This window comes from Typha latifolia, chromosome 8 (genome assembly GCF_019914945.1).
Source record: "Typha latifolia isolate L0001 chromosome 8, TyphaL0001v2, whole genome shotgun sequence".
In the NCBI taxonomy this organism is placed as follows: domain Eukaryota; kingdom Viridiplantae; phylum Streptophyta; class Magnoliopsida; order Poales; family Typhaceae; genus Typha; species Typha latifolia.
In genome coordinates, this window is record NC_133093.1 from 8397343 (window position 1) to 8411097 (window position 13755).

Sequence of the window (13755 nt, forward strand, 5' to 3'; positions counted from 1 at the left end):
CTTTGGGGCTTGGGGGCCTGTTCGAAAACTCTAAATTCGTGAAATTTAATTGATTCGAAATTCTGATTCTTTAAAATCTACTAATTAGAACTGATAAGTGATGAGATTTCAATTGATTTTAATTTGAATGGATTTATTTGTAAATTAGCATTAACTTTTCAAATACCTAAAATCTAACTCTTATCTTGTTATATTATTATTGATGCCAAAATGAATTCCTAATGAAATGTATTAAATGGATTTCATTTCAATTCCACTATTTTCCAAACAACATAATACACTTCCAAATGAAATGAATTAAATTTTATCCAAATAAAACCAATCAAATTCCATCTATAATTGGTTCCAAAAGCAGACATAAATTAATACCCATAGAAATCCTATCACCCCCATTTCTCGTATTTATAATTCCACTGTCATAACATAATCTTGAACCAATAATATTGATATTGTTTTCCTCAAAAAAATTAATAGCGAGGAATTGTTGGGCCAGTTAAATTGATGGGTGATCATGAAATTTAATGAGTTGCAGTAATCAAGCATACAAAAGAGTAGCTCTAATCATTCATCAGTTGCTCACATTGCAATCCACCTATCAACAGATAAATAGTAGATCAAAGTTATCATCCTAGAGGACACCAGATATTTTACATACATATAATATCTGCAGGGTCGTTTAGCTCTCCCAAGAAGTCTAAATTGTAAAATTATTAGAGATGTTTAATCACGCTTATCAACAATCATTTGAAGATTTCTGATGGCTGCTAATAGAAGTAAAGCCCTTCTCATGCTTAGAACTTCCATTAAGCATGTGAGCTGTAATTCTGGAACCCAAAAGTCCTGCATTGCAAAAAAGAAGAAGATAAATATAGCTCATAAAGGTTGCATGATAATAAATTTTCAGAAAACAAAGGCCAGGTATATTAAGCACATGAAATACCTGTAGACCTACAATCTAAAGTCTTGAGTCATTGCCTTAGTTCATCCATCAGAGTTAAGGGCCAATCCCAATTCCTTCTGCACACATCATAGCTAACTGATCTTCTAGTCTAAATCTTTATAAACTTCTGCCATTTAGTTCGAGATATGAGCATGCTACCCTAGGGTAAATAATGGATGCATGAAAGGAAGGCGATAGAATTGTGGAGCCTTGTCCTATCCATTTATCACATATCTACTATACACTTCACCATCGTGCATTCTTACTTCACAGACCGTACACCAACAGTTCTCACTCGGAACCGGTACTGGGGTTTCTGCTCTTCTGCATCATCATCATCTTCTTCTTCTTCACTCGAGTCATCTTCGACCTTGTCCCAACGAGAGTAATCAAGACCTGAGTGCCCTTTTGGTTTTGGGATTGCTTCCCAACCCCTCGGTTTTGATGGCAAATTAACAGAGGCTTCAAGGTTTGGAGGCTGAGTTACATGGGCTTCAAGCTTATTTATGGGAGAGACAGTTTCTTTGTTCCCTTTCGGAGGGGCTTCTTCCTCGTCTTCTTCAAGATCCAGCATTTCTTCTTCAGATTCAGGTATTGGAGCTAGTGACTTCAAGAAAAAAGATAACTAAATAGGGAGGGGAGGAGCAGATAATAGGACATAGGATACATGCTTGTGTAAATAAGTATGAATGAAGCGACAGAAAACTAGTAGCACAAGGACAAATGGACAAAAGTACTTACAACTTGTGTTCTTAGTCGTGCTTGTAGGTTTCTATACACTTCAGATGACGGATTTAGCTCCATCAGCCTGTTCACATCAAAGAGTGCAGATTGATAGTCCTTCAGGGTGACCAATGTTTGTGCACGCAACATCAGAGCTCCTGTATGCTGGCGATCTAACTCAAGAACAGATGTACATTCTTCTGCTGCCTGTGATAGTAGGCAATGACCATTTTCAGCAAAACTTTCGATGAGCAAACTTGTCAGTTAAACTAACAAGAAAGAGATATGTAGTACTAGTACTACTGCTAACTTTAAATTGTTCAATTGTATATTTGACTTTCTTCTTGTCATAACCCCAATATGTCAAAAAATTATGAAGTTGACAAAAGAAAAATAATATTTTGCATGAAATGCACTGCTCATCTCCAAAATTCAATAGTTGAATCATACTCTATACTTTAATATCAATACTGACTACAATGACTTGCAACTTCGATACAAAGGCTTAGGAAGAAATCGACTATGTCCATTAGCATCATCTCCTGAGCAGTAATCAACAATCACTTTGAAGCAACATATATAAAATTGTTAATGCTCATTTTAAATATGTATGTTGATTAGACTCAAATAGTAAGAAAAGAAAAAGAAAAGGCATTAGGCATTAGGAGATGGAAAAGAAAGTAAAATAATAGTAATAATCATGTATGTCAAATCAACAAAAAAGCGCAAATGTTTATGATTCAAGTGTTGCTTGACACTATGCATGTGGGGCAACATATTTTGTACTTGGGAGATGCTTTTTCTCAGATGCCGACACGATAATCATCTTTGTGCCATGAGATGCCAACAGGAGAAGTCGAGGGAGATGAGAGGTTATGGACATACTAATGCTCTTTGCCACTAGTCTGGCCTGTCTCACCGCCCATTGCCAGTGAGCGCTCATCTCAAGGGTTATGAAAGATTGGAGAAATGATTGATAATTTGATTGTCACCACTCGCCGCTTAATGATCTGTGATGGTCAAGGAGACTGATGATTTGTAAAATAGATCATCTTCTTCCTCTACTTCCCACATCTCTCCTTCCCTCCCTTCTCACTCTGCCTCTACCTCCCTCTCTTCTTTTCTTTGCCTCCTTGTGCCAACCACGACATGATTCCTTGTGCAAGAGGTTCGGACCTGAGATTTACTTGTAATCAAGCCCAATCCAAAGATCTTTGTGGCCCAAATTCTTCGGGTTGTTTGGCTCCATAAAGACCTGATAGACCCATCAATATCTATCCTAATTAATATATCCCCAGGCTAGGCTTGTTCAAGGCTAGAAATATTGAAAAACCTTAAGGCGTCCTGAAATTTTCTTTCGAAAATAATAAGAAACCAATAATGTTGCTATTCTCATAGTATTTTGACATCTCAAACAAATGTGATAATTGTGCTGTAGTTAGACTTAGTGAGATGCAGATTTGCATCATATGGGGATATTGGCATATAAAATAGGACAAAATTGTCCATTACCATTCGGTATCCATGGTTTTATGTTCCAGTATTAATTTAATAACCTCCATGCAAGGAAAAATTTAGATAAAAAAAAGAATTAAAATATGCACCTTCCCAAAAGTCCTATTGAACTTGTTCTCTCTTTCTCCCTGAATGACGTGCAGAGCTAAGGCACGAAGCAAACACGACATCTTGGATTGTTTACACATTGTCCAAACAAAATCATGGGTATATAGATGCATGTTCTGGTACTTCCAAATATAATCTAGTAAGCCATATCAACATAATAAACCAACATCTTACCATGACTGAATTTAGAACATAACCTTTTTCTCTTTTTGTTGATAAAAAGACAATAACCTTCAAACAGATTAATCAGCATTATTTATTTCACATGTCACCCTTTATCAACGATTTCCTACATTTAAAAAATGTTATCAGTTCTACTTCAATATCGCTTATGATGATCGCTTACAAGAAACAGGATTAACGGAAAAAAGGTTAAAATTTGAATCTTTCTTACATATATTGCCTAACTCGGATCATCTACCAATTGCCATTTCACAAGTCAATGCTTTTAAAAACGATATGAGAATTAAGAATCGCTTTGTGAAGGAGATGCTGAAATAAACCTTCTTGAAATCATGCAGCTTCAAATAGCACGCAGCCCTATTGCTGTGGAGCGCAATCCTCTGAGCTTTCGTCTTCGCCATCGCCAAGGCCTCCGTGTAGAGCCCGAGCGCCTCCTCGTGCTGCCCCTCGCGGTACATCTGGTGGGCACTCTCAATCTTGCCCAAAGCCGTCGCCGCCGCGGCCATCGATTTGATCGATAGAGATGGAAGAGAAATTCCCAATTTTAAGAAGAACCCAATTGACTTCGAGATAAGCTCGAGTGATCTACACCGGAAATCGAGAGAGAGAGAGAGAGATCTAGAGAGCAGATGATAATTCGAGACGGGATGACATATAGGAGGAAAGATTTTGGGGAGATTATTCGAGGAATCGTCAATTGGATTCGGCCGCAAGTTAGAAAGAGAGAGAAAAGAGGAGTCGGATTTGAAGCACTCGTGCAGAGAGCATCACTTTCTACTTTCTAGGAAGGCATTACCACATTACTCCTCTTGGGTAGTTGTTCTCAACAACTTCCCCACCTACACCAAAATAGTTGGATTCAAAATTCGAAACAAAATTTTTTTTTTGAATCCATGAAAATTAATCGATAGCCATTCAATTAACTTATTAAATATATAGGTAAGTAGAGTTCGTTTTCCAATTTAATTGGCGTGAGTACTGAGTAGCAACCAAAAGAATAAAGAATTCTGTTACTTTTAGGTGTAAAATATTTCAATAATTAAAATATCCCTTAATTTACTTTAAAATTTGGTTCATCTTTAAATTTTTTTATCTCAATTTTAAAAAGGTAGAAGTGAAAATGGATCAGATAGATACAGAACTTAATTATTGTATATATGGATAGAAAATCAATTGTATCCATGTTTATTTTCCAATATATAAGAAAAAATTATTAGAATCTATAGACAATCAACAAATACATATGCAAAAAATATCTTTTATATTATTACTACGCTTTTACTCCTGTCACGATCAGTTAGGAAATTCCCATTCAACATTATGTTATATTGTAATGGCAGCTGTTAAACCACAGAAGAAGAGATGCTTTTAGTGATTGCATACCATTGTTAGAGAATAATTTACAACTCCAAAATCAAATATGAGAGATGGCAAAGTCAGGAAATGGTACACAATTGTAGAAGAAATTAAGCCATATTGCATCTTAGATGCAAATTACTAGGAAAAGGAAATGACAAGAAAAATCTGACTATAAGTTTGCTCCTTTGAACAGGTACATTCTATGTCAACTGACCAAAGATGAATAATGGAATACTCATCAAAATTATTCTGCTCTCCTACTCATCTTTGTCCTGTAAGAATTGTTAAAAGTCCCTGTGCTTCCTTGTCAAGAGGAAAAGAGAAGACATATATACATCCAAAGTAACAGACGAGGATGAAACTGTGCTTTGTTATCAAGAACAAAATAGTCTGGAAAACAGGTATCCATGACAGCCCTGCACGGCGTCGAGCAAAGGGGCAACCTGGAACGCATCCTCGACAGGGCGGTCCATATATCTCTTCACCAATTGTTCAGCTATAGGAGCAATTTGATGCTGCAAGACTGATGCTCCGAGGGGACCGATCAAATTCAGCCTCGTCGCAGCAGAGATTACATCTCTCATCGTAATGAACAAGTAAGCACGCTGGGAGGTCATACTGTTGAAACCAGTAACTCCGCATATGAGTCCAAATATGGGTGCATGATGGAACGAGACAGCCCCTGAACCTAGGTAAGTATTCCGCACTTCTTTGAGATATGGAAATTCTGAAAATACAGAAGCAGCAACTCTTAGAAGTGCTGAGCCTTGAGATACGGATGCCTTTCGACTAACTTCATTTGTTAGCGTCGCTTCAAGCAATTTATCAAGCTTAACCCAGGTTCCGATATTAGGAGATTTGCTTGCAGAATAAACAAATGGAAGAAGTAGGCTTCCAGTGTTCTCCAAGACTTGGACTGTAAAGGATTTCAGATCTTCAGGTCCCATCACAATGCGAGCTTGGACAGCAGCCTCAAGGCCATAAGAATGAGCAAAACCACCAGTGGGAAGAATGGAATCCAGTAGCTGCCATTGGCTCCATTGAAGAATATCATTGGTATTCACACAATTTACATTCATTTCATCTTGATCGCACTCCATTTTGTAATTCCTACTGCACTGGTAAAACAGCCTTGTCAATAACAGAAGCAAATGTGGTTTCATCGGGTGTCACTAAACTATACACACATATATCAATGGTTTTTCCTTTTTTTTCACAGCTGGAACCGTCATTACCTCTCAACTAGATAATTCTCACTGGCACCAAAGTTATGAGGAAATATAACTCGGCTTACTAGTAGCATGCAGAAAATCTCTTTTAGGGATTATAGGCCATAACAAAGTCAGTAGAAACCATAGAAGAATTCATCTGATCAAACCAATATGAATGCTGCTAATATGAACTGGATACATGTCATCATCTAGTCCAAATAAACCTACAAAAAGTGGACATTATAAAGATATTATCAGAATTTCCTTTTGGAACACATAAGTGAAGCATATCAGCTTTCTCCTCTCTTTTCTTTTCTCTTTTGAGTTCTCAGGACAATTTCATAGGCTAGTGAATCATATTGAGATGATATATGCTAATGAACAACAGATGCTTCGTGCACCTGAAATAGTTGTGGTTCTGTAACTGCAATTTGAACTGAAAAAGAAAAGTACTTCAGGGTGACACAGGATATCTCCCTTATAAAACAAATCCAAGAATTAAGACAGCCTAAAATAAGATTCTCCAAGTTGGACTTAACTGAATTTAGTGAAATATTAGAGGATAGTAAGAAAATGCCTTTCCTATACATTTGATATACCCAAATCCATTTAAAACTCTAGAAACAGTAACATTTTTTAATATAAAATATGCTCCCATCAAATAAATATACACTACTAAATTCCAAGAGAGCATTTTGAAATGAAGTTCGATTACAGAAGGTCTAATGTGAAGAAGAAGATAACTAATATTCAATAAAAATACAAACAAGATAGAGAAATGGAAAAATAGAAAAAATAATTTGTGTGCCTCAGCAAGGAAGTATATTGTAAAGTGATTGAAACCATGTACATTTTTTAAAACATATAAGGATGGAAGTCACTGCCTGGTAGATAACTAACCTTCAAAATCTACATATTTTAAAACTGACAAGTAGATAAAACAATGAGCAAAATTTGTTACATGTGTTGTTCATATCAACAAGCTATTTCTTCAAGAGGATATGATGGGTGGCAAATAGTTGGGTGATTGGATTGTCCAAAGGCCCTTGATCATACCTGACCATTTGGGTTGAAAATTGGATACCAAATCCTAAACCATTTATATCTCAAACTCAAACCATTAACCAGGTTAAGAAAGGAATGGAAAGTAGAACAAGGTTCACAAAAGGAGTACCAAAAGAATGTCGCAGTTCAAGGATAAAAGATGCTTCTAGAATAATGGCTCAGAATGGAGACAGTCAAATTTCTCCTTTCTTTTTTCTTAAATTAATTCCTAATTACATGTAACCTCATTTCCAAACTATGTAGGTACACTAGAAGAATAGTACAGTGTAATTCTATAACTATGCACCCCATTAACATAGAGGCTAGCAAGTAGCAACCTCATGTTCCTCTACTTGTCTACTTTCTGGATGTACTAAAGCGGTTCGGCAGGTTTAGGGAATCACAATCCTAGAGGATGCAAATCACAACTACTTATAGTTCGACTTGCCGAATAAAATTATAAGATTTTTTTTCATGTAACACATAGCATATCACTTTTAGCAATCAAGCACTCTCTCCAATAATGAAATCCAGTCATAAAATATTTAAGCTAGAAAGAGTAACCAAAGACATGCTCAAATCAATGGAAACTTTTTGAACTCCAAATCTATGTTCTTTAGGGAAAGTCAAATCTACATTTCTAAAACTCACACATTCTTTTGATCATAAAGACCAAGAAAAGACTGAGTAATTCAAATGGGATATATTCTTATGCTTAAAAGCACTACAATGCATGCCAACTAATGCATATAAATGGTAAGGATTAAGCGGCAATTAGCAAAGCTTTAGTGAGATCTTTAGCAAGATGCATCAGGCAAAGTTATACATAAATTCTTAGAATTAAATAAAAAGCCCACTTAATATCAGGAAAAAGAAAGGATCTGGCAAATTTTAAAAAACAATAGAAGAAAAGCACACAGGAATAGGAAAAGAAAAAGTCGCACCTTTTATCTCTTCACTATGGCTAAAACCCCCAAAATAAGTAAGAAATTAACCATGGAGAACTCAAAGACCTGTTTTGAGAATAAGTTCAAGCGGATAAATGTAATCCACTTTGAGCAGTTAAATGGATGGAATCCAATCTGTTTCGCAAATAAGTTTGAAGGGCATGGGAATAGGGGATCATATATAGAATCCAAACTGCAGAATTAGAAAGAAAATTACATATAACACCTGGAAGTTTACTATATTATAAATAAAATTGTCTGTTCTCATTATTTATAAATGGCCTTGTATTTCAAAAAAAAATATCAAACACCTTACCTTCGAATGGAAAATAATAATTGTAAATTAGAGAGAAGAAAATTAAGAGTTGATAAGATGTAATATCATCATTTTTTTAAAAATATTTATAAACATACTAATTTGAAAATAGATGAGAAAACCTATTTCTAATAAAATATTATTAAATCAAGCATCTAAATACTAAAATCACAGCCAAACTTTGAATCTCATAAGATCAATAATTTCAAAACTATTCTTGTCTAATCTCGAAAATCATATTAGAGATAAGAGATAAGAGCAATTTAGGAAAGTAAAAATATCATTTAAAATGGTTAGAAGCCTATCTAAAAGATGGCCATTAATTGTGATCTCTCTTTGTTGGTTTTGGGCTGATTTTCGCTTTGAGAATGAGGCTCAAATCAAGGTTCAAAAAATCGGGATCGGAATTGGAATCGGATCGGCCGTATCGGCAGTATCAGTCGTCTGGATTGGATCGGACTTTATTTTGCAATTCTAAGTGCAGTTTGTGCACGCAACATCAAAGCTTCTGTAAGCTGGTGATCTAACTCAAAAATAAATCTACATTCTTCTGCTGCCTATGATAGTAGGCAATGACCATTTTCTATTAAACTTTCAATAAGCAAAGTTGTCAGTTAAACTAATAAGAAAGAGATATGTAGTACTAGTACTACTGCTAACTTTAAAATTTTCAATTGTATATTCAACTTTCTTCTTGTCACAACCCCAATATGTCAAAAAAAAAAACAAAAAACAAAAAATATGAAGCTGAAAAAAAACATATATTTTGCATGAAATGCACTGCTCTTCATCTCCAAAATTCAATGGTCGAATCTTAATACTTTGATATCGATGTTGACTACAATGACCTACAACTTCAATACAAAGGCTTAGGAAGAAATTGACTATGTCCATTAGCATCACCTCCTGAGCAGTAATCAACAATCATTTTGAAGCAGTACATAAAATTGTTTATGCTCATTTTAAATGTGTATGTCGATTAGCCTCAAATAGTACTGCATATCTGAGGAGCTGTTTACAATTATATTATTAGAAACTTTTACCTTTCAAATAACAATCAATAGATAGCCTAAGTTGGTCAAGATAAAAAATAACTTTTCAAAAGAAAAGGCATTAGGAGACAGAATGAAAGTTAAATACTAGTAATAATCATGTATGTCAAATCAACAAAAAAGTGCAAATGTTTAGGATTCAAATGTTGCTTGACACTGTGCATGTGGGGCAACATATTTTGTACTTGGGATATGCTTTTTCTTTGAGATGCCAACACGATAATCATCTTTGTGCCATGAGACGCCGATATGAGAATCGAGGGAGACGAGAGGTTATGGACATACTAATGCTCTTTGCCACTAGTCCGGCCAGTCTCATCGCTCATTGCCACTGAGCACTCATCTCAAGGGTTAGGAAAGATTGGAAAAATGATTGATGATTTGATTGACACCGCTCACCACTTAATGATATGCTGATGGTTAATGAAACTGATGATTTGTAAAATAGATCATCTTCTTCCTCTACTTCTCACATCTCTCCCTCCCTCCCCTCTCACTTAGCCTCTACCTCCCTCTCTTCTTTTCTTTGCCTACTTGCACCAATCACGACATGATTCCTTGTACAAGAGGCTCAAACCCGAGATTTACTTGTAACCAAGCCCAAGCCAAACAATCTTTGCGGTCCAAACTCTTTGGGTTGTTTGGCTCTATAAAGACCAGAGAGAACTATCAATATCTATCCTAATCAATATATCCCCAGGCTTGGCTCGTTCAAGGCTAGAAATACTGGAAAAACCTAAGGCGTCCCGAAATTTTCTTCCAAAAATAATAAGAAGCCAATGATGTTGCTACTCTCATAGTATTTTGACATCTCAAAAACAAATGTGATAATTGTGCTGTAGTTAGACCAAGTAATGAGATGCAGATTTGCGTCATATGGGACATTGGCATATAAAATAGGACAAAATTGTCCATTACCACTCGGTATCCATGGTTTTATGTTCCAGCATTAATTTAAAAACCTCCAGTCAAGGAAAAATTTAGATTATAAAAAGAAATAAAATATGCACCTTCCCAAAACTCCTATTGAACTTGTTCTCTCTTTCTCTCTGAATGATGTGCAGAGCTAAGGCACGAAGCAAACACGACACCTTGGATTGCTTACACATTGTCCAAACAGAGTCATGGGTATATAGATGCATGCTCTGGTACTTTCAATGATAGTCTACTAAACCATATCAACATAATAAACCAGCATCTTACCATGACTGAAATTTTAGAACATAACCGTCTTCTGTTTTTGCTGATAAAAAGACCATAACCTTCAAACAGATAATTAGCATTATTTATTTCACACATCACCCTTTCTCAACGATTTCTTATATTTCAAAAATGTTATCAGTTCCACTCATCACTCTTCAATTCCCATCTTCATTTGATACATCCTTGCAATGTCATCTGATCAATATCGCACATGATCATAGATTACCAAGGTACAAAAAACAGGATTACTGGGAAAAAAAGGTTAAAGTTTGAATCTTTCTTATATATATTGCCTAATTCGTATCATCTACCGATTGCCCATATCACAAGTCAATGCTTTAAAAAAAAGTTGAGAATTAAGAATGCTTTGTAAAGGAGATGCTCAAATTGACCTTCTTGAAATCATGCAGCTTCAAATAGCCCCAGCCCTATTGCTGTGAGCGCAATTTTCTGAGCTTTCGTCTTCGCAGGCCTCCGTGTAGAGCCCGAGCGCCTCCTTGTGCTGCCCCTAGCGGTACATCTGGTGGGCCCTCTCAAGTTTGCCCAAAGCCGAAGCCGTCGCTGCCGCCGCCGCAGCCATCAATTTGATAAATAGAGATGGAAGAGAAATTTCCCAATTTTAAGAAGAGCCCAATTGGGGTCGAGTGATCTACACCGGAAATCAAGAGAAAGATATAGAGATCAGATAATAATTCGAGATGGGATGGCAAAAGAGGGGAAAGATTTTGGGTATTCTATTCGAGGAATCGTAAAGTTGTATTCGGCCGCAAGTCAGAGAGAGAGAGAGAGAGAGAGAGAGAGAGAGAGAGAGAGGAGTTGAAATACTCGTGCAGAGAGCATCACTTCCATTTTCTAGGAAGTAGGAAGGTATTACCGCATTCCCCTCTCGGGTTAATTCTCAACAACTTCCCCACCTACATCGAAATAGTTAAATTCAAAATTCGAAACAAATATTTTCTTTGAATTCGTGAAAATTAATAGATAGCCATTTCGATTAACTTATTAAATATATAGGTAAGTACAAGTTCGTTCTCCAATTTAATTGGCGTGAGCAAGCCCAAATTTTGTAATTAATAGCAATATCCTCTGATTTTATCTGAAAAAGGGGATTTTATTAAAAAACACCCAACATTTTATATTTGTTATCATTTGTACTTTTTTTTCTTATTGCAACAATTACTTTTCATTTATTCATGATCTAAACCAAAAGGTTCATTCCCTACTAATACAATATCGAATTATAAATCCACCAAATATGAGCCTCAAACTTGTTAGACCTACTTATATAATACACCTTACAAGAAGAATTAAAAAAAACTCATCTAGTACATTACAAAATGATTAGCTTAATAGACCAATGAATCTCATTAGGTTTGTCATTAATAATGTTAATTATCATAGTCGAATCAATAAAGATCCAACTGGTCCTATCCGAGAACTTCAAGAGAAGAAGCTTCAGCCTAGTTAGAATCACGAGCGCCTCCCTATGTTGGGCATTAGAGCACTGCTCCAGAAAAGTGTTCCCCTAAAATAGGTCATTAGGATAGCGAGCCATCAAAATGCTGACCCAACCAAAATATGAGCATCGCCATGTTGCTTCCACTCATGCAACATACTCCCTTAATATAAGAATATTGTTAAGCTTATCACAAAGATCTATTCTGGGCAACCTGTCAATTAGAACTTCTTCAAGGGGAGTAAGGCTATCCATCTGGTGATAAGACTCGATCCAAAGGAGGTTTGCCCTTCAAATAGTCTCCACGTAAGGGCCTTTTATTTCCCGAATATCAGCTCATTCCCATATTTCCACAAGCCCCACATAAGGACAAGAGCATAGTCCAAGAACTTCGGTAGTAGAATCTACTGTATCTCAGATCCACTCGTCCAACTACACAACCAACTTTTCTAGCCTCAACCCAAGCTTGCTATGGAACCATGTGACTTGACCAAACTAACAGTTAAACAGAATGTGGACAATAGATTCTTCATTAGCTAAGCAGCAGGGATAGCTAGGGTCGATCATTTAGACACGCTGATGGAGGGACGCTTTCACCAGCAAGGCATCAACCAAGCAGTGCCACAAAAAGATTTTAATCTTTAGCAAAACTGCTTTCTATCCCAAACATATTTCCATAAATTCTTCAAGTGTGGAGACAGAGAGAAACTAACTTAGCCGCCATTAGAGAGAGCACTATAAACAAACTTGGCCAAGAAGCTTTTTTCTTGAAGAGGGATTCCAGATCAAACAATTAGAAAGATCTTGCATTTGGCACAATGTGAAGGCTCAGAATATACTGAGCAACTTCCTCCGGAAAAACACATGAGAATGCATAGATATTTATCTTTCTGTCCTATATTTTATTTTTAATGCTAAAAGGTACATTCAATGTTATATGCTAGCAACCAATCAATTAGAAATTTTCATGACTTTTAAGTATAAAATATATCAATAATTAAAATATCCCTAAATTTACTTTAAAATTTGGTTCCACCATTAATTTTTATTTTAATTTAAAAATTTTACTCAAGGATAGAAACAAAAATAGAGCAGATAATAGTAAAGAAAACTTACAATAAAGGGATACATAACTTAATGATTATATATATGGATAGAAAATCAATTGAATCCTTATTTATTTTCTAAATATATAAAAAATAATTTTTAAAATCTACATGCAAAAATATCTTTTATGCCACTATTTTATAATATTTTAAAATAGAGGTTAGCTAATAGCAAACCTAGTGTTTCTTTCTATTTTCTGGATGTAATAAAAAAGATGCAAATCACAACTACTTATAATTTGACTCAGGGGGATAAAACTAAAAAAAAATTTATGTGACACAAAGTATATCACTTTCAGCAATCGAGCACTCTCTCAGGTAGTGAAATCCAATCATAATATATTTAAGCTAAAAAGAGTAACTAAAGACATGCTCAAATCAATCGAAATTTTTTGAACTCTAAACCTATGTTTATTAGAGCATCTCCAACCGTGGCTCCATATTTGGAGCCCAAAGAGCAAGAGCCCAGTGCACCGGGCTCCATATATATTAAAATAATAATATAATATATATTTGTACTGCATTTCTAAAACTCACATATTCTAATGATCATAAAAAACCAAGAAAATGAAAAGATTGAGTAATTCAAATG

The 13755-nt window shown here is 35.5% G+C and overlaps 2 protein-coding genes across 8 annotated transcripts; both read right to left on the minus strand.

Annotated features, from left to right (window-relative positions):
• Window positions 1-542: 542 nt before the first annotated feature.
• Window positions 543-4263, minus strand: LOC140794518 (uncharacterized). Its single transcript, XM_073146613.1, has 4 exons — window positions 3790-4263; window positions 1682-1870; window positions 941-1547; window positions 543-840 (listed from the first exon to the last, which is right to left on the minus strand). The coding sequence occupies exons 1-3, from the start codon at window positions 3973-3975 to the stop codon at window positions 1203-1205; spliced, it is 720 nt and encodes a 239-aa protein (XP_073002714.1). The 5' UTR covers window positions 3976-4263; the 3' UTR covers window positions 543-840; window positions 941-1202.
• A 549-nt stretch (window positions 4264-4812) lies between these two features.
• LOC140794088 (urease accessory protein F) lies at window positions 4813-11564 on the minus strand. Of its 7 annotated transcripts, none has more exons than XM_073145939.1 (4): window positions 11427-11564; window positions 10994-11250; window positions 6064-6263; window positions 4813-5941 (listed from the first exon to the last, which is right to left on the minus strand). In XM_073145939.1, exons 3-4 carry the CDS (start codon window positions 6129-6131, stop codon window positions 5203-5205), a joined length of 807 nt encoding a protein of 268 aa, XP_073002040.1. In that variant the 5' UTR covers window positions 6132-6263; window positions 10994-11250; window positions 11427-11564; the 3' UTR covers window positions 4813-5202. The 7 variants fall into 7 exon arrangements, with proteins under 7 accessions (XP_073002040.1, XP_073002046.1, XP_073002042.1 ...); XM_073145945.1 differs by having other exon boundaries at window positions 4813-5946; window positions 11427-11562; XM_073145941.1 differs by lacking the exon at window positions 6064-6263 and having other exon boundaries at window positions 11427-11561.
• Between the last annotated feature and the right edge of the window lie 2191 nt (window positions 11565-13755).